Here is a 22,183-nt window from a genome sequence, read left to right as displayed (position 1 = left end):
TTGATGCGATGGTAAATGGGATTGTTTCCTTAATTTCCCTTTCTGATCTTTCATTGTTAGTGTATAGAAATGCAAGAGATTTCTGTATATTAATTTTGTATTCTGCAACTTTACCGAATTTATTGATAAGCTCTAGTTTTCTGAAGAATGCATTTTAATATTTATTTGAAAGTTCTTTCCAGAAACTTGGCAGAGAATGTCATACTTCCTACATCCATAATTACAATTCTAGTTTTTGATATTCTAGTATTCTAGAATACAACTTCTATTACCAAAATGCTAGTATTTTTGTTGGTGCAATGCCATTATTTCTAACATAGCTTAGCAGCTTTATTAGAATTCTTGGCTCTCTCCACTTCCCTTCCCTGACACTCTAATATCCTCCCCACCCTTCAGTTCTTGCAAACCCCCCATTCACCTAGAGAAAAGAATTTTAAAAAAACTACACAAGAGGAAATTGGACATGGAATGTATAGGCACATCTCTCAGGAAGGAGAGAAATCATACCACAGTTTAGGTCATTCCTTTTGGGTGGCTGGCAAGAAAAAGCAAGTCTGCTGTAACCCAGAGCCCTTTGTCAGGGCAGAAAAGCTTCCTCACCCTTCAGGAGTGTTCTAAAGCCATACTGAATCAGCCACACCTGAAGAGGCAGACCAACGGGTGCCCTTGAGTAGAGGAGACAAACCCTGAAGGAAACAGCAGACCAGCAGTGGTCACTGTGAAAAGTTTAGCTGTTTTTTTGGTTCTTTCTAAAAAATTAGAACTTAAAATATTAGGGTTACTACTATCAGTTTATATAATGAAAACACTTACTGAGCAAAATTCTTCTTTTCCTATAAGTGTTATGTTCTACATTAAAACTGTGAACTAAGAATGCAACTATTTAGAAAACTGAAAATGAAAAAAAGAAGCTTTTGTGTTTCTACATTAAAGTGGTAGCTGTATGGATTGCATCCCACTCACATCTTCTAAAACCTATCCAGTACATAAAGGAGACAAATTCCAATAAAAACACCCATAATCTATGCCTAAGTTAACTAGAAAAACAGAGTGGAAAACTCAAACTGACATGTAAACTGGAGTTTATATACACCTGAGTCCACACCAGCAGAGTCCAGCAGGAGCTATGTGGAAGAATGGGGTGTGCAGAATTACATGGGCTAGGGTTCACCCCAAAAGGGCAGAGCCCCACCCCAAGAGTGAACTACTAAGGGCAGATAAGAGCACTGGCAAGAGGAAAGTATCTTGGACCAAATATGGCAGTCTCAGGAAGACATCATGCCTGAAAGGGATAGGGGGCACCCTGGAAAGCAGAGGTGTCCCCTAAAAGTAGCTTCTGGTTGTAAAAGGATGAAAGCAGCTGACAAAAATTGGCCCTAGTCAGGTAGAAGGCACTGGGCCACATAAACACACATGGAACTCAGTGAGAGATGGACAAATCTGAAATAGAAATTAGAAGTCTCTAAAATACTCAAGAAATATGCAAAATAAACTTGGAAATAAAGCTAATTTATGTGGTGACTAGAGGAGAAACAATATGAGTAAAATTTCTACTATGGACATAGGAGGTCAGAAACAGAAGAGCAAAAACAAAAAGTATTTTAAAAAAAACTAAAGAAATACAAAGTATTTAACTGCATAAACATAATAGTTTTCATTTGCAAAACACCCCTGTAAGCAAAGTCAAATGACAAACTAGGAAAAAATATCTGCTAATTTATTCAAGTGCTGATGTCCCTAATACAAATATAAAGTTTCTAAAAATCAAAATGACTGAGCAGCAAAATGAGCAGAACTATATAAATTACTAATAGCTCTTAAATATAAGAAAAGATGCCCAACCTCCCTCATTCATAATGAGAAAACCACAAATTATAACTACACTGAAATGCCATTTCTCAACTAACAGACAGGTAAACAGCTGAGTTTAACAACACAATGGGTTTGGGAAAATTGTAAGAAATGAGATACTCATATATTACTGGTGGGAGTGCAAAATGTCACAATTTCTGTGAAGGAGAATTTGGCAGTATTTAACAAAATTATATATGTATCTACCATTTGGTTCAACAATCCCACTTTTAGCACCAATTCCCAATTTAATGATGTCTCTACATATGTATGGAATAATCTGTATGTAAGATGATTCACTGTGACTTTCTCCTAACAGGGTTGGAAATAACCAACATGTCTGTCTACACAATACGACAGTGTTCAGACAAATGTTTTTTTTTTAAACTGCTAAAGTAAAAAACGTAATAGGACCCAGGGTCTCCTAACAAAACAGCCATAATGTCCAGCATACAATCCAAAATCACCTGTCAAACCAAGAACCAGGAAAATCACACGAAAGAAAGAGAATCAACCAATGTCAACACTGTGATGAATAAGATACTGGAATTAACTGACAAAGATTTTAATGAGGTCGTCATAAAAATGATTCTACAAGCAATTACAAGTTCTAGTGTTTCAAAACTGAAACATCAGAAACTCTCAGCAAAAATTATAAGTTATAATAAAAAAGAGCCAAATGGAAATTATAGAACTAAAAAACAGAGTAAGAGAAAAATACGAGATGGGCTCAATAGTAGAGTCAAGATGACCAAGGATAAAAATCTGAACAAAAGAGAAAATAGACTGAAAAAAGATAAATAGAGCCTCAGGTACATGTGAACAATGACGAATGACTGAACGTTGGTATCATGAGAGGCATAGAAAAAAAGGAAAAAGAGGGATTTCTCTGGTGGTACAGTGGGTAAGACTCCATACTCTCAATACAAGGGGCCTGGGTTTGATCCCTGGTCAGAAAACTAGATCTCGCATGCATGTTGCAACTAAGAGTTCACAAGCCGCAACTAAAGATCCCACATCCACGATGAAGATCCCGCACGCCACAACTAAGAGTCGGTGCAGCCAAAATAAATAAATAAAGGAATATTTAAAAAAAAAAAAGGAAAAACAGAGTGGTACTGAAAAAGTATTTCAAGAAATCATGCCTGAAAACATCCCGTGTTTGGAAAAAGACACAAACCCAGACTTAAGAAGCTAAGAAACCCCAAATAGCACAAACAAAACTGTTCTTCAGAAAGGGGAAGTCACCCTCAGGCAAAGGAAAACTAAAAGAATTTGTCATTAGCAGATCTGCCTTTGAAGACTAGCTAAAGGAAGTGATAAAAGATGGACTATGAGGCAAACAGAAGAATAGAAATAGAAGAAATACAGGTACATACAACAGACTACCATCCTCCTCATGAATTTTATAAATCATATGTGATGACTGCTACAAAAATTATAACAGCAGTAATATTCAAGACAACGATATTTAAAGGTGGGGTTTCCATACTTCACAGGAAGAGATTTTGATAGCAATACCACATATGTACAATGTAATACCAACAGCAACCATGAAGAACACTATACTAAGCAACATACACAAAAAAAAGAACACTAAAATCATGAAATCCTTAAAAATGTTCAAATAACTAAGTATCCCACAGAAGGCAAAAAGATATCAACAAGGAACCATAAAGAAGAAAGAAACAGAAAACAAATAAAATGGCAGACTTGAGCCCTAACATATCAATAATTACCTTGAATACAAATGGCCTAAATATACCAATTAAAGGCAAAGATTGACAGACATGACTCAGCTATTTTTAAGAAATTCATTTCAAATTCAGCAACATAGGCTGAAAAGTAAAAAGACATTAAAAGATATATCATGCAAACAAAAAGCAAAGCAATACAAAACCAGGAATGGTTACAGTCATATCAGATTCAGATCAAAGAAAATTACAAGACATAAAGAGAGACCTTACATAATGAGGGGGGGGTGGGGTGGGGAGTCAAATTAGAAGTATGGGATTAACAGATACAAACTACTATACATAAAATAGATAAGCAACAAGCATTTACTGTACAGCACAGGGAATTATACCCAATCTTATAATAACCTATAATGAAATATATAATCTGCAAAAAAAAAATCACTATGTTGTACACCTGAAACTAACACAACACTGCAATACTGCAAATCAACTATAATTCAAAAAAAATTTTTTTAAGCATTCACATATGATCTTAAGATATGTATCAAGCAGCAATTATGTTATTATAAAAGATAGAAATAAAATTAAGACCTTAACTTAAAAAGTAATTTCTCCATAAGGAGGAGCACAAGATATCTTCAACTATTCTAAGGGAAACATTAAGATGCTACACAGTCATAACTATCTGTGATCAATAATATCACTAACAGAGATGCTGCTGTGATAATACTCACAAGTGAGGTTATCCTTTCATCATGTTATCTCAACCCTTTTATGGGTCACCTTTGAACTTCAAGTAAATAGCAGAACCGTGGTTGCTAAAAGTAAAAAAAGCTCACGACTGCTGCTAGAAATGACCAAGGGTGTGCTAAATAGAGGAATTATCAGTAACCTCCCACAAACCAGAATGAATAATAAAATAACAGAACAAAAGAAAACAAGAGAACATAAAATAACATATTATTTATTTCTAGATACAACTGATATTCATTATGGTTTTCACACACTTGAGTCTTAGAGTAATAACCTTCAGAGACAACCTCCAGGAATGCCTTCCCACCTCACTCCACCAGTGACTGCCAGAAGGGCATCTTTGTCCCCTTAAACCCACCTTAGCAGGAGAGGAAGAAGCCTATGTCTTTCAGGACTGGACAGTAGTAAAGAAAAGAAGACAATAGCATTTGCTTGGAAGCAGTTAAGACTGGGAATCTCTGCTTCTTTCTGTGAGAATTTGGAGGCTTCAGATGTACAATAACAATTCTAGTATGTACCTTGCCATGTTGTAAGGATTAAAACAAAGAATGTACCATTTCACACAAAAGATGCTTCATATAGGGTAGGTAAGTAACATTTCACAGAGTTCAAAAGAAAGGAGAAATACTCGGAAGTGATAGTTCTATTTTCCTCATCATGTAACTGGCAGTAAGCACATTCTAACCAGAATTACTAGGAATATTAGATACTTTATACCCCCAATGCAGAAAAAAACATGCCACTTACATAAAACACATCAGTCAGGAAATAAACCACAAGATTAACAATAAGAACTGGTGATTGATTATATTACAAATATACCTCCAATTTTATAGATTGAGAATTTGTGAGTTTGCTTATTTGGGAAGTAAAACCTGGAGACAAAGGTCTAAAAGCATAAAGCACACATCCCTTTGGTGAATTAAATCTTCCTTTTAAGAATTAAGCACTTACCTAATCACAACAGAGTCCCTGGTATAGCCACCGTCATATTCTGTAGTTTCTTCTAGTGCTTGGAAATCTAGATTCTGCAAATTCGAGAAAACATGTCTTAACATCTACACCACACCATTACAAACAATTAATCAATAGAAGATATTTTTGCAAACCCTTGCTTTCTTACCCGGCTTCCACATATAAGCAATTCAATTTCCTCTGGTCTGAATAAGTACTTTAAAGGAGATTCATTGGTCACCATATGAAAACCTCTCCGAAAAGCCTTGAACTGTTTTTCTACTGATTTATTGAGAATGTAGTCAGAATAGAGATTGACAAATTCCTGCAGAAAATATTAACCACAAGAGCATCTTATAATATGCAGTACAACAAAACACAACGAGCTACAGGGCTGCGTAACTTTTTTGTTTTTATTTTCCCAAAGAAAAAACATTCAAGAATATTTTTTAAAATTCAAACTTTACACACACAAAGGAAAATACCTTTAACAATTTCACAGCTCTCTATTATAGTCAATACTGAACTGTAAAAAGGCCATGCACAAATAAGTTGATACAATTTTAAAGTTCTCTCAATTAGGTAGGCAAACAAAGAGACATTTAAACCATTTATACATCAATTTATAAAAATTAACATTTTTAATAAAGTGCAATGTACTGGATATGTATAAGCAAACAAGGAAGTCTCATGTTTTCTATTCTAGAATATTTGGGGAGCTGCCTACTGTATCCAGTTCAACAAAAATATTGGTGTTTTAATTGATGCACAAGCTACTATACCAAATCATAAATGGAAAATATACTTTTGTATCCTAACTTAGTGAATATAATATTTTATCAAAAATTATATTAACATTAACACACACTTACTAAAGGTTTTATATATATCGTAATTTCCCTGTTATGTTCTGGGTTATTCCCCTTTGTTTCCAGATGCATACTTTTCTAGTCAACAGAAAACACAAAACTGATTTCTTTAATACTTTTCAGATGTATACTTAAGGCACATATATGTGTGAGTACATTAAATGCAATTATCATCTGTTTGGTTATAAGGACCTTAATTACAAGGTCCCTGTTTCCCTCCCCTCTACAGCTTAATATGAGAAACACCCCACTTCATGCTTTATACCACAGCCACACTGAGCCATTCACTACCTCCTATGCATGCCTTCTTTCTCTAAAAGGGGCTTAATGCCCAACCATGTGCTCTCATACAGCTTACAGCCAAAATTTAGGAAACTGTGGTTATTTCCTTTATAATAACTTGGTTACTTGATTTCTTGGGTCTCTGTATGGATATTAGATACTCCTTTAAAAACTAGAAGCATATATGATTTAAAATTCTGTTAATAAAGAGAAAAGACAAGGATGACATAAAAACATTTATTACCTTCCTGTTTTCATTTGTAATTGGAATTTTATCACCATTTTCCTTTAGATCATACATCATTGGATTACCAAAAAGATCCGTCTGAGATATCTGGAAAGTGATCATCATATCATCTTCCACATTCCCTTCATACTCCAGTAAGTCTTTTAAACTCTGATATAGAACCTAACAATCAGAAATGGAAAATTAAGGCTACCACAGAACTACAAAATACAACAGTTTGTATCACTCTTCTTGGGAAAAGATTAAAAAAAAAAAGCCTTTAACAATAAAAATTAAAGCATAGATAGTATTCCTGCCCCAATAGTTTATATGTAGAAACTAAAGAAAGACTGTCAGTCATTGGTGATGTCCCATTCTCTGCTGAGAAACCCCACACCAGCTACTTAGCAATGGATCTCACACTGTGCTCTTATGAGAACCTTAGAGGTGTGTCTCAAGGTTAAAGAGCGGCTGTAGCCACTTACTCAGCGCAGCTCTGATTTAACTGGGCAATTTCATGATTTCATTAAAAACAAACGAACAAAAAATTAAAAACACTTTCCTACAGAATCAATCTTTACAAAGCCAGCTTGCTGACAGAAATATGTAAAAAAGTTCCCCTTCGAGTTTTTAAGTGTTTATGGTACTTCAGACAGATTAAAGCAACTTTATCTTACTAGGTATAGATATTAACAAAGGTTCCAAATGAAAGCTTTAAAATTTTTATATAAATGAAACTCTGTATTTGCTTTTAAATAAAATCTAAAAGAGAGAAGAAAAAATGACCAAAGACTTACAGGGTGAGAGTCTCCCAGGTCAAGAAAAGTTCCTTTTTTCCCCATTAGCTTCCTGTAGACAACCATGGGAAAATGTACATCCAGTATACAGTTATTGTAAATAGCCAGACCCAGTACTATGCCAATCAGAGTGAACTGACCCTCAGTTTCAAAAGAAGATGGATTAAACCAAAACAATTTTGTAGATTCATCATATGTGAACATACCTATAAGAAATGATTTTTAAAAATACATTACTTTCACATTTTATTAAAGACTGATGAACAAAATTTATACATATAAAATATAAAAATATACAATTATACATGTAAGCTTATGTGCACTACGTATAGAAATATTTTTTCTCTTACATTAGCACTTGAGAAAACAAAGTTCAAATACATATGAATGTTATAAATTGTGGCAAATGGTAGCATATATTTTTAAGAAGCCAAAGAAATAAAGTAATAAGGCATTTTGGTGGCATTTTCTAAGAAGTTAGGGAAAATGTTCATTAAATTCAAGTTCTCTAATCTTCTACTAACACAAATGAAAAGTTAATCTGCATTCACACTTTATCTACTCAATCGTTGAAAAATAAATGCAAAAGGAAAAAAGGCTAATCATACTTTGAAAATGTTTCACTTATAAAAACATATTCAATCCATACATACCGTTTTAAAAAACAATTTTGAATTTCATTAAGTAAAAGTCTGTGTTTTCCCCAAATTGTACAACGGTTCCGTTTAGTTTTTCCAGCACCTTTCTAACAAAGATGCCAAGTACTTAAACTCAGGTAAACTTGATAAACTTAGATTATGCCCCAAAATCAAACCCATTTAATACACACATTAACTGTGAGCCAATAAGTAAAATAAAAGTAATTTGTATTTGTAGTCTTCTTTCAGTTTCACATGGTCTTCACTATTTTAAACGCAAGTTTGGAAACCTTTTTGATAGCACTCATTTAAAAATAGGAATCTGAATAGCCATTACCAAGGTAGATTTATCTCCTTCCCTTTAAAGAAATATCTAAGATAAAAGTTAAATGATATTTTAATTGAATTAACAATTTCATTTTACTAAAATGTTTTTCACTTGCTACTGTGAAACTGAATGAAAATATTTTAAGAATTAGGTCTGGAAAAGAGGGGGAAGTTCCAATAGAACAAACTTTAGAAATCAATAGAGCATATAAATCAATTTATAAGTTTTTTAAAAGTTCTGAAAATGTTTCTTCATTTTCACATGCAGTTTAAGTTAAATATAAAGGGAAATTTAAAACGTCCCCTTGATCATAAGAACATGAATTAAACTAAGACATTTTTCTAATGCAATTTAGTGTTCATGAAATAACATTTTATAAATTATCCAATTCATACTTGAATTTCACAGTTTACATCCAACTTTTTTTACAGGCCTAAGTTACAACATCTACTGAAGTGCTTAAAAACTTCATTTAATTATAAATATGGTATTAACAGGGTCAGAACAGTTAAAAATAATTACAATTAATAACTTTGATGAAATATCACAAATGCATGTCCTTGGTCTCAAGGGCAATAAATTACAAATTAATCAGAATGTAAATTACATAGGTCACTACTCTCATCTTTCTGTGTGAAAGATAATAATATCTTTCAAGGAGACACCATTTGGGGCACATTTATTTTCAGGTCCCTGGAAGAAAAGCTTCATCAAGTGTGGCTCTTCTAAAATATTCCTTTTTGATATTTCTATTGTCATCATTTTAATTGTTTTACTATCAAGTGGATCTGTTTAATGTATGGTTTTTCTTAAAAGTATTTCTGCATATAATGTAAATATACTTTATAGTTAATGTTTAACTTTTTTAGATACATCAGAACCTACAGCTAAAGTTTACCAAATTTATGAAGCTCATAAATTTTCTGTCTCAAAAAGGGCATGGTTCTATGTGTCTAGGTTTACTTTGAATGAATTACATACAAAATGGCATAGCTTTCTGATTAACAAACATTAGCTAAAATACAAAGTCTTAACTATTATATTTATGTCATGAACTCAAAATGTCTATTTTCATTTGCAAGTAGACTAAGAACAATTACAGAAAAGTCAATTCACTGTACATACTGAGAATCAATAGACTTTAACGGTTCAATTCTCAAAGCTTAAGGGAAATGATCTGTAGTACTCTCTGCCACATTCTTCACAATTATGATGGTAGCTTTTGAGAAATTCTTTTCCTATAACTGTCATGCAATCAATTTTAAAAGTAAGCAAACCCAGTAATCAAGTAGTTATACTGTAGAAATTGAATCAGATCACAACTATACAATAGTATACTACCTAAGAAGCTGTTATCTTTTTCCTGTTCTACTTTGCCAAGTTTGTCTATTACTTTGTCTATCAGTGAAACCCAAATTCTTCACTTTTAGACTATTATAGATCAGTTTTTCCCAAACTGTGTTCAATGAAAACTCTTCTGGGAAGCAAATACTATTAGATACAGGATGGAAGAAGGGTTCTGGAGTTCAAAAAGTTTGGGAAAACATTACAATATTAAGCCCAAGAGATCCTGTAGCAAATAAACCAAATTAATTTGATATCAGCCAGTGTTTCCAAACTTTGAGCATGATACACTTGTGAGACATTCTCAACAGTCTTCAGACCATTATTCTATGAAACTCTTGTCTCAGAAATGCTATGGGTCAGACTTCCCCGGTGGTCCAGTGGTTAAGAATCCACCTTCCAGGGGCCTCCCTGGCGGCACAGTGGTTAAAAATCCACCTGTCAATGCAGGGGACATGGGTTCACTCCCTGGTCTGGGAAGATCCCACATGCCGCGGAGCAACTAAGTCCGTGTGCCACAACTACTGAGCCTGCATGCTGCAACTACTGAAGCCCACGCACCTAGAGCCCATGCTCCGCAACAAGAGAAGCCACTGTAATGAGAAGCCTGTGCACCGCAACAAAGAGTAGCCCCCGCTCGCCCCAACTAGAGGAAAGCCCATGCGCAGCAATGAAGACATAATGTGGCCAAAAAATAAAAAATAAAGTATCTGTTTAAGTTATCTAAATAAGAACTTGAATAAACGAGTGATGCAGGACCAATCCCCAAAGCCCACAAATTCAGTCATTATCTGTGACTCTAGGTAATCCATACCAAAATCTCCTTCTGCTGCTCTTCATAACTGAAAATATTTATAAACCTAGGTAAATAAATTCTTAATTCAAAAAGATATGACACAATGATCACATCACTAAAATATTTACCAATATCTGGATTGAAGATTTCCTCCACAACCAGCTGAAAAAATTCTTTGGAAACACCTCCCTCATCAACTCCTTGTTCTCCTTCGAATTCCACATACAACTGTTTCTTCAAGTCTGCAGGATTTTCCATAGCGATCATCTCTAGCTAGTGAGTGAAAAGATAAAGTGAAAAGGTGAATGCCAGTATTAGGATGAAAGAAAATAAAAATAAGGTGTAGGGGTAGGGAGCAAATGAAAGATATTGTTTTGATATATTTTAAATGGAAACAGGAAGCAAACTGGTAAAAAGCCAGTGAAGGCAAAGATTCAGTCTCAAAGATAATGGAAAAATAGGACAGAAGAAAAACTGGCATAGAATTCTAAAGGGTTACTTTCTAACTACTGATCTGTTATGAAATTAACATACAGTAGAAAATTAGAATTAGGTTTTCTGTTAATTATGTATATAACAAACCTGGGCAGTAAGATAAGGACATGGAAAAAAGTCAAGATAACAAAAATGCCTGAAGTAACTACTCAAATTATTTCAGGAGAAACAACTTTTGACTTCAAAACTGTTCACTTGTAGTTCTTTATGTTTACTAGAATAGAAACTCAAGAATTAAGTCTTAATATCTATTAAACCATAAATAAAACAATTTCAATTAAGAAAAATACATTTAGGGAAGCAGTTTATGGTCTCCTAATAGCACCTTAGGTACAAATTACCATTTTAATGGATTAGAACATATTTTATATCCACTTTTTTTGAAAGCAGATGAGACATACACTTGCCTATATCCTTCCTTACTCTTAACTTCTTACTAACAGTTATCAAACCCCAGTTTCAACATTTCTTCAACTATAAATCTTTACCAAATACTTTTTGTATCTATAGAATAATATAATGATTGCTCTCAGTTATTGAGATTAATCATAAAATCAACACTGTATTCTAATGTGAAATATTTATACTGTAATTTGTCTTATGTCTGAAATTTACTAACAGCATGCCTGACTGATCATCCACCTTATTTGCTAAAGTGACTTTAAATCTGCCAAAACAGAACATATTTAAGGGTGCTCAGGTTTTTGCAACTATTCCAATTAGAATCTTTAAAATGGTTTTGAGCAATGCAAACATCATCAGAGTAAGTGTACTATAGTCAGTCCTAAAGTAATTATTTTAAGTAACAGCACTATTTTGTACATTCTAGTGTGTCTATAAAAAATAAAATAAAATCTCACAAATTCATGATTCAGGTCAGCTGCCCTAGATCAATGTTTTTCAAGCTGCCAACTGCAATTCATTAGTGGGTAGTCCAATCCATTTAATGAAAACCAAATAAGGGAAAAAATCAGAATGCATTCCACAAAGTACTGGCACCTACTGTTCTGTGAAACTTTTGCTTCAATTATATGTACAGGCAGATATGCACATGAGTACTGGAATGCTATGTAAAATATCTCTTACTAGGGGCTGCAATCAAAAACATTTGAACAAAGCCAAAATGATCTCCTGGATATCTTCGACTTTTGGATTCTATGATTCTGTGAATTTAGAATCTTTAGCTTTAAGGAATGTCTATCCCGTACAACAGTGGTATCTACCATTTGCAAAATCATTTTTATGCCAAGTTGTATTAAGATAATTTATCTTTGAGACAGTGCCGTTGTGGAAAGATTGAGTCAAATACTCTGTATTAGGCCCAACTGTCACTTAACATAATTTTTAACCTTTAAATTTTAGCAAGGAACTCAGCTGAGCCTGTTTCCTCATCTGCAAAGGGGGAAAAAAATTAGGATGGTATTCTTCACACTGCAAAGTTGTGAAGGCTTAATAAGAATGTATGAGAAAGAGTTCTAGAGTGGGTGATATTAAGATAACACATCATATTGTTACCTTTTAAAACACCTCTGCTCTTTGAACAAAAAATTCTCAATTTGATTTTATAGCCTAGTCTCAAATTTTGAAAATAACTTAGGGGAAAAAAAATAGTTCCAGTTGGAAACCTGTTTCAAGTCACTGGCTATAAAGAATTCCATGGACTAAGTCAGAATTATCATCTTAGCTCAAATGTGGTTTACCCATCAGGCCAATATCCCGTATTGCCATGAAACGCATCGCTAATTTCCTTCTCCCAGTTTCCACCTGCCTAGGTGTTACAGAAATGTACATCAATGTTTATGTATACCCTTACAACACAAAGACAAACATGCTTCTATCAGGTACAGCTATCTCAAGGTGGAAAAAAATAATTATCTGTTATTTAATTATGTGTCCTGTATCTCTTCCTCACTAACATTTGTAACTGAGAGCTGACTCTGTGTCAATGTGACTGATACTTTTTAAAGGATTTGGTGTAGTTTCTAAAGAATTCAGAGGCCCCGTGTTCTAGTCTTAGCTCCACACAAGACACTTCGTATCACAAGTGAAGCAAATTTATCTTCAGTCTTAATAAAATATTACATGTCTGTCCATTCCCACCAATCTTCACTCCATTCCACACCTTGAATGCCAAAAGAATTTAATGCAATATGTTCTATTATTATGATAATTATAAACAAGTCACTTTATCTCTCTTTTAGTTTCATCTGTAAAATGAGCATAAAAATATATCAATAAGTTAATGTATGCAAAGCACAGATGAATTCCCTGCACAACAATTCTTTATAAATACTAGCTCTTGGGCTTCCCTGGTGGCGCAGTGGTTCAGAGTCCGCCTGCCGATGCAGGGGACTCGGTTTCGTGCCCTGGTCCGGGAAGATCCCACATGCTGCGGAGCGGCTGGGCCCGTGAGCCATGGCCGTTGAGCCTGCGCGTCCAGAGCCTGTGCTCCACAACGGGAGAGGCCACAACAATGAAAAGCCCACATACCACACACACAAAAAAATACTAGCTCTTATTATTACGTTTGTTTTATTGGCTCTCAAATTTTTTTCAGGCTTGGCTGAAAATTTAATGACTCAGCCTGTAACAGAACAAAATATTCCGGTATTAACAACAAAACAATATATAGCACTTAATATGCCAGGACACTTTACACGTATCAACTCATTTAATCTTCATAAGAATCTTATCAGGTCGGTAATATTATTAACCCTATTTTACAGATGCATACCCTGAAGTAATGAGATTCATAAACTTGCTCAAGTCAGTCAGTAAATGGTAGAACAGAAATTCTAGTCCGGGCACCAAGCTCTTTACTATGCTTTACTGCCTCTCCTCAATGACTAGCAACAATCTTTTTTAAAATATTGAGTGATTTTCTTTGTTATGCTCTTCTGTATGTTTCAATCTTTTTTTTTTTTACAATAAATATATATTATTTTTAGAATCAGGATCTATTCAAATGTAAATATTCACAAAAAGAATGGCTTGAAAAATAGACTGCAACTGAATTCCGTGGGTGAAAATTTCCCATTATTATTTATTTTAGATTATCATTCTCAGATATACTACATGGTTCTCTAAAATATGGTATAATTTATGACATCAGTAGCCTATCTTTTATAAAAATTACTTTTGTGGTAACAAACACATAACAAAATTTAGCAATAATTATTTTGACAAAGGCCATTATTAATGGACTGCATTTATTTTTATTTTTCTTAAAAACAAGCACTTCTAATTCATTTTTCAATTAGAGAAGACTTAAGAATTAAATAGTAAAGGTATATCACTTTATGTAATAGACACATACCATTTAAAATTGAATTTTTTTAATCAAAAGCTATCTTGAAGGCAGGAGAATATTTGGAAATTGGAAGAATATGTCAATGAACAGTCTGAAAAAGGAGAATTTGCATGCATCCTTTAATTAAATTCATTTAGTACACAGACCTGGATTTTTACATATAGGTTTTCTTAAAGTAGAGTACACGTTGTATTAATTTAATATGGAGACTGGCAAAAGACAGATTATGTCAAATGTATCCTGATTCATAGTCGAAAAAAAAATTCCTAATGGTATGGATATTTAAGTAGAAGTAGCAGTATTCAGATAAAACAGACCTAATACTTAAGAATGCTTAGGATCCATAAGAATGGCTGGCTTAAACTACTTCAGTCAACTTACTAGAATCTACGTTTAAACACTTTGCTAGTGAGTACATTAAAACTACTGACTGGAATGAGATTTTTAGATTACCTGGGTATATTTAGTTTTTTCATTTCTCTGTAAAGAGATGAGGAAAAGTTGTTTATCTTAAATATAAAGTTTAGATGTCTGGGTAACAGCCAAATCATATAATCACATCTGCCTGTGAGACCAGGAACCCTGAGTTCTACTTCCAATTCTGTTATTAATTTCTGTAGGTCAGAATCTGAGTTTCATTTTCCTCGCATGTAACAACTAAGAAGTTTGACAAGTTTCATTGTTTTAAATTATTTTACGATGAATCTATGTAGATCTATTTCACTCTCGTTCTAATTAAAGGACAAAAATCAGGTATGAAGTTCTTCAATTCAATTAGAATAAATCTTAAGAAACTATAATGGCCATTGCATTAAGCACAATATAGTGAATGTAGATGATACAATTAAACATACCTAAAGGAGCACAGAATAATCTTACTCCTAAAGCACTGTAGGTCAATTGACAAGTAAAAGAATCAAGTTTTGTTTCAATAATAACTAAGGATGTCTATCAAGGAAAATGCTGGGGACTGGATTAGACAGTATTGGTAAAGCAGAGCCCAGAATAAAATGAGTGAGTGATTTTTAGAAGAGATTGAGCATAACCTCTTGGCAGTAGGGCTTGCATTTGTACCTATCACCTTTAATATGTTCTAGTTCTTATTTTTGGACTTTCCTATCCAGTTCTACATCACAGCCATTTCTTTTGGTCTTTAGATCTCTACTCAAAATTCTAGGACTCCCTGACTAATCTGAACCAAGTCTCATATCACCCCTTACCCCTATGCCTACAATCCTCATCACTCTCTTAAAGCCTGCCAGTTCCTAAACATGTAATTGTATATAAAAATGGCCTCAATAAATATGTATATATAAACTTGTACAAACAGCCATCTCCCAAATATTGGTTTCCAGTCTGGCTTTATCAGAATACCTGGGGTTACTAACAGAAATATATATTCCTAGGCTATACACGAGAGCTCCTAATCTGAATCTCTAGAGGGTAGAACTTTGGATTTTTTTTTTTTTTTTAAACAAATCTCTCATTCAGATACGAAGGCAGTTTGGTGCACCTCACAGACAGCAATACTGTCTTCCAAAATACTCATACCCTCAACTCAATTTCCTAACATAAAAGGTAATTTAAAAAAAATTTTAATTCTTCTTACCTTGAAGATGTTTTGTCTAAGAAAAAAATGACAAATTATCTAAAAGATAATTTAAAAGAACACACAAATAGATAAATGTTATTAGCAAAATACCGTAAAAACCTCATCACATTAGGATCGTTCTCATTCAAATGAAAGCTGAGTTCTGAGCCCGTTTATCACTGTACTATTTCCTACGGAACAACAAAAAGTAGTGAAAATAAGTCCTAGGGAGAAATATTCCAGTAATTTAAGGGTGTAGGGGTATTTTTTTTTTTTTGGTATGCGGGTCTCTCACTGCTGTGGCCTCTCCCGTTGCGGAGCACAGGCTCCGGACGCGCAAGCCCATTGGCCATGGCTCATGGGCCCAGCCACTCCACGGCATGTGGGATCTTCCCGGACCGGGGCACGAACCCGTGTCCCCTGCATTGGCAGGCGGACTCTCAACCACTGCGCCACCAGTGAAGCCCCTGTAGGGGTAGTTCTTAAACGATTCTGATATATATTTGTGGAAAGACAACTTATATATTACATTTCATTGATTTTTAAAATTTGCTTTTGTTTTCATATTTTAACGTCTCTGAAATCAGGATATAACATAAAATTGACAGCGTCTCAAAACTAAATTGGCAGCATTTGTTCTTTTTAGCTGTATTAAAATAACAGTGTGTCCTACAACCAGTGAAGATATCTTAGGTTTGATAAAATATTGTAAATACTAATACTCTTACTGTCATCAAAAACAGTTCCTCTAAAAACTCCAGTTAGGAAACAATTTGCTACTCTGGTTTGAATTATATGGTACATGAAAGCAAGGAATATATTTTTCTTTAAATAAAAAAAATCTATAATCATTAAGTTACTACCGCTCCCTCCAAGCTAGTCAGTCTTACAATTAATAACTGAAAAATAAGACCCAATAGAAATACTCAAGAGTGCCATATTTTCCAGGAAATAGTCACTATTTTCCAGGCCTCATTTATAAACTAACGAGTAGATGAGCTCCAAGGCTCCCTTTAGCTCTTAAAGTCTAAGACCCTATAACCTTGATTATTTAATTATTAATATTGAGCACACCACAAAGTTTCTCATTTCCTCTTCTCTTCCTGACCCTACTCTGTAGTTCAAAATTAGCAGGTCATAAGAAAGTGGTCAATAGGTTTATTTTGTTTGTCAAATTGTTATATAAAAAGATGAGGCTTAAAAAAGGCAAAGTAGGGCTTCCCTGGTGGCACAGTGGTTGAGAGTCCGCCTGCCGATGCAGGGGACATGGGTTCGTGCCCCAGTCCGGGAAGATCCCACATGCCGCGGAGTGGCTGGGCCCGTGAGCCATGGCCGCTGAGCCTGTGCGTCCAGAGCCTGTGCTCCGCAACGGGAGAGGCCACAACAGTGAGAGGTCCGCGTACAGCAAAAAAAAAAAAAGGCAAAGTAGATCTTACTGGGGAATAATATGTTGAAAATCCATCAGTACCTCTCAGAGTGTACCTGAGAGGATCACCTTAAACTACTTTTTGTTACTAAAACACTATAACTTTATCATGATCATCACCTGCTATGAATGTTTCCCAAAAAATTGGCAGATTATCAATTTGACTTCCAAGACCTATTTTGATGCTTTTTATTTTTTAACCTTTTCACACTGTGTTATTAAAGAAGGAAAGGGGAAGGAGGGAGGGAGGGAGTGGGGAGGGAGGGGGGGAGGGAGGGGGGGGGAGGGAGGGAGTGGGGAGGGAGGAAGGGAGGGACGAGATGGGAGGAAGAAAGTTAGCAGTAAAATCTGCTTAATGTGTACCCCTAAGAAGCTCCTCAGTGGTCATGATTCATCTTTACATCTCTATTGCTTAGCAAAGGGCCTCACACAAAGGGTTTCTGAAGTGGTAATATTCAAGTACAGATATTATCTAGTGAATCCTAGTTTATAATAGGTAACTTGATAATATTTAGCTTTGACATAATTAAGCTGAACTCACTAAAAAAACAATTTGTTAGCATAATTTAAAAGCTCACAGTTAACTTTACCCTAACACTTGCTCAAAGGACATCCTTATAAACTAAAATGGTTGTTTCCTCAAAATTCTAGAGGATAATTTTTAAAATAGAATAAAGTAAGTATACAATAAGCACCTAAAGTTTCGTAAGTTCTTAGTCTTGCTTTACTGGGGGGGGGGAATGGGATGGTGTGGGGGAAGACAGTAAGGCTCAGTAGATTTCTGAGAAGGCAGCTAAGAAAGGTAGACATTTTTTTAAAATTCTGGATTGAATGTCACAGAGAGTAATTTCATTGCTTTTAAAGGCCAAGTACAGCTTTTGGAAACAGATGAAAAGATCCTAAACCCAAGAAGACAAAGATAAAACGTGTAGTTTGGGGATTTGTAGTTCTGCTCTAACAATGGAAATTCATAGATACACCTCAACGTGCTTTCCATAAAATATCATCACACCCTTATACAATACCCTATCATTCTGCTAAACTATGGAAAATAAGTTGCTGGCTATGTGATGATCAGTTATTAAGTATATTAAGTCAGTAGTTATTCATGTAACTCAAAACTACTAAAGTAAAATTAAAAGGGCACCAGAAAGCAAGCAAGCAATGATAATTACTCTAAGCAACTACTGCCCCTTTCTGTCTCTGGTGAAAAACTGCCTGAGTTGCTTAAATAATGAAGAATCCTTTTTCAACATTAGAGACCTATTTGGTATTAAAAAAAAAAAAAAAAAAGGTAACAAAGAAAAGAAGCACAGAACTTCTGCAACTTTTAAATTTCTAAGATGTCAAACAACTTTTTCCACTGGTTTAGTTTTATAAATTCTCAGATTTAGATAAATCCATTCTAAAACTAAAATATATTTTGAAATAAATTTCATTACTTTCTAGTTATCTGTGTCATGGGTTCTTTTCCTTTATTAGTATAGAAGACTGACTATATCTTAATTTTAGTTGCCATTAAATTTTACTTGAAGTTGATGAAAAAGAACTAGCAATGCCAGGTACATCTAATATTATAAATACAATAAAATCCTGTGATAAAGAACCCTATAACAAATGTAAATGTTGGTACAATGTGATTGGCAATTGGTTTCTGTCTTCTAAAAAGGCTTACATTCTTAAATGGGGGCACTAAAATTCTTATTTTCTGTGGAGGGAAGGAGTGAACAAAAAGCAACCCATCTGGAGAAACAGGGAACTAGAAGGTGGGTACGTGTGTTCTCAGTATTCTCCCAGTTCAATCTCCCTGGATTGGGTTGATAATACAGACACCACTAATTACAAAATTCCTGGAATAGTTGCTGTTTTCCCAGAAGTTCCAACCAACTCCAAGGCCTGGTGTAGTCCATATGTATATTTAAGTAGGAAGAAACTACTACAGTCAGGCAGTGCCAAACAGGGACCTTCTGAGTGACCCCGCAGGAACTCCTACCAGCAGCATGCACCACCTGCCCAGGTCACTTCATTAACCTCACAATAATGCAATACTCAACCTCACATGATGGCATTTTTAGACACCACTTATTATTTCATGGTGTGGTTTTATTCTACCATTTCTCCCTATTAAGACTTACATTCATACTTATTATTGGGTATCTCCACAACCCCCTAGTTTCTGTGCTCTGCAACATCCACTTCTCTTCTGAATGACAAAACTTTGGGGGTTAGTTGTCAAGATTTAGAAAATTTATTCTTTTTCAAAGAGAGTGATCATGACACAAGACAACCAATATTTTGTGGAACATTTATGAACTTGGACAGGAGCAACAAAAATATAGTACTTACATTTACAATAAAAAAGTCCATGTGTTCCTATACTATATAATCATATACATACATTTTCCCCCCAAAGAGTCACTTATAAAATAAATTCACTGAACTGTATCACAGTCTCCCCATCATTAGGTATTCAATCTAGTACTAATTTTTAAACAGTAGCCCAACTTACCCGGACGAGGGCATCATCTATGATATGGTCACGTCTGACTTTGAGTCTCAAATATGGATTCAACTGCTGTCCTTGAACTAAGCTGTAGAGAACAGTGATTCTTCGTTCACTGTACATGCGAATTCTATTGTCATAATACAATCCCAAATTCTTTGTGACAGCATTCAATATAAAGGGACATGTCATAAAAGAGAATTTGTTCTCTGTTTCTACTTTGAAAAAAGTATAATCTTTATCCATTTCTAGAACATCATTCAGTGGTTCATTAATAAACTCTTCAAAAGGGATAAGTGGTTTTCGACAATCCAGAGTTTTAACAGCAAGTTCAGTTTCTAGTGGGTCCACTCGAGGACCTTTCTTGTTCCTTCTTTCTTCTCCCAATAGCTCCTGAAGTGTCAATTCACTGGACTCAGGAATGGGCTCTTCATCATCTTCTTCATTATGATTTGTGTCCACTTCCCCTCCCACTACATTTGCATAGTAAACCATTTTCAAGCACTTGGAAGCAGCAACAATAGCATCATCATCGTTCACTAGATTTCGATTGTTAAAGTCAGTGCTTATGACTTTGTATGTAATAAGCTGTTGAAACGTTTCCATCATTCTCCGAATCTGGTCTGCGCTGTATTTAGACCACAGTCTGACCAGTTTTCCTTGGGCTGCAAGGGGTAGCTTACTCATTGCTTTGCAAAACAGTGGCAAAGCCATTTCCAGATATTCAGGACTGTGGAGATTTCTATTCTCCATGACAATAATGAATAAATTCAGATAATTAGGATCTCGGGAGTATACATTGTGATATGTCAAGTCACATTCCACATTAGGTGACAAATACACAAGTGCATTGAGAAAGGCAGTTTCTATTTTTTCATTAGAGAGCAATCTGGTGTAGACCCTTCTAATGGCCTCAATATCCACAGACACATCGTCAGGACCTAATTTTTGTAAGTTGTTATCTCCTTGTGAGCCATCACTTATCCTTGAGGAAGATGCTTCTGAATCTTCTTCCATAGCTGCAGCAGAACATGCAGCTTTTTCCTTTTCATCTTCATCTTTGTCTTCATCCTTTCCTTGAAGAGATTTCAGTTCTTCCTTGGTGTGTTGTTTGACTTTCCGAAAGCTTTGTACCAATGCCTCAGCACTAGAAAAAACTCTTCCAATAACACGAATTAAAGGGGAATAATCCTCCCTCTCTCTACATAATTCTAGAATTTCATATACCGTCTCTTCTGTTAGGTAAGTCACATCTAGAAAATTAGGAAAAAAGAGAACATTTATTTTCATAATATATATGTATGTTTGCTTTCTTTTAATAAGTTCTAGTGAAAAATAAAATTGCCAAACATTTTGCAATAAATACCATTTATGATTTACAACTCTTTTAAAAAGTATCTTAATACTTAGGTTCAACCAACAAAATATGCTTACCTATTTTTTTCAATGTACTACTAATACTAACAACTTTACTCATTCTTTTATATTCTATATGTATTCTTATATATAGCTTTTAATGAGCTCAAGCTCATTTTCACAGTGATGGTATACATTAACGTGCAGTTTTAACTGTAAATATGAACCAAGATATCATGTGCCGACTCATCACAATATACCTCTTACAACTTAGCTTTACTTTAGAGCAGAAACACCACTATTTTTCTGAGAGGTTTCTTCCTTATTTCACTACTCTGTTTCAAAAGACTAGGAAGGCAAGGTTTTAATAAAGATTTCTTCAGAGTTCTCTTTTGGAAACAGCCCTTGTCCTAAAACCAGACTAGTTCCTTTCTGAGTCTTCCTTTCTGAGTCTTAGTTTTTTTTCAGGGTGGCCATTCTGTGGGTGACTGAGAAGGATTAATATATCATTTCCCATAAGCTCTGAAGTTGACAGACACTGCCATCTGCAGCCAGGTTGGAATAAATCTTACACAGTGAAAGGAAATAGTTACAATGCAGTGAAAACAATAGGGTGGGAAGAAGGCAACTTATGAGCAGACAAGCGAAACAGACTACTATGTAGTCACCAAAATCTGTTTCCTCTCGTTCCTGGGCACAGAGTTGGACACATTCTCCAGCTTTCCCAGCTTTTTGAGATAAGTGCTACTTTCACGCTAATGCTTTCCTCCTTCTGGCTAATGGGATGATGCTTCCAGGATGGTTCTGAAAATCGTGTGTTAAAGATAGTGCCATTACAGCTGCAACTCTGAATGACTGCATGAACCAGAACTCTCTGCCAATCTAAAATATTATGGCTGTTAGATGAGCTAGAAACAAATTTCCACTGTTTATAATAAGCTAGTATTCTTTCTGGGGTCTACTTAAT

General features: G+C 34.7%; 1 protein-coding gene across 6 annotated transcripts in view; it reads right to left on the bottom strand.

Moving 5' to 3' along the window:
- UBE3A (ubiquitin protein ligase E3A) overlaps positions 1 to 22,183 on the bottom strand; it is a 105,837-nt gene that overhangs the window by 11,234 nt on the left and 72,420 nt on the right. For all 6 annotated transcript variants that reach the window (XM_032621909.1, XM_032621912.1, XM_032621910.1 and 3 more), the window contains 6 exons: positions 19,867 to 21,113; positions 10,664 to 10,808; positions 7,430 to 7,635; positions 6,651 to 6,815; positions 5,425 to 5,580; positions 5,256 to 5,329 (listed from right to left, as the gene is read on the bottom strand). In XM_032621909.1, coding sequence (XP_032477800.1) covers positions 5,256 to 5,329; positions 5,425 to 5,580; positions 6,651 to 6,815; positions 7,430 to 7,635; positions 10,664 to 10,808; positions 19,867 to 21,113 — 1,993 coding nt within the window. The remainder of the gene's footprint in view (positions 1 to 5,255; positions 5,330 to 5,424; positions 5,581 to 6,650; positions 6,816 to 7,429; positions 7,636 to 10,663; positions 10,809 to 19,866; positions 21,114 to 22,183) is intronic.

Source organism: Phocoena sinus, chromosome 2, assembly GCF_008692025.1.
Source record: "Phocoena sinus isolate mPhoSin1 chromosome 2, mPhoSin1.pri, whole genome shotgun sequence".
NCBI lineage: Eukaryota > Metazoa > Chordata > Mammalia > Artiodactyla > Phocoenidae > Phocoena > Phocoena sinus.
This window is presented reverse-complemented; position numbering and strand designations above follow the sequence as displayed.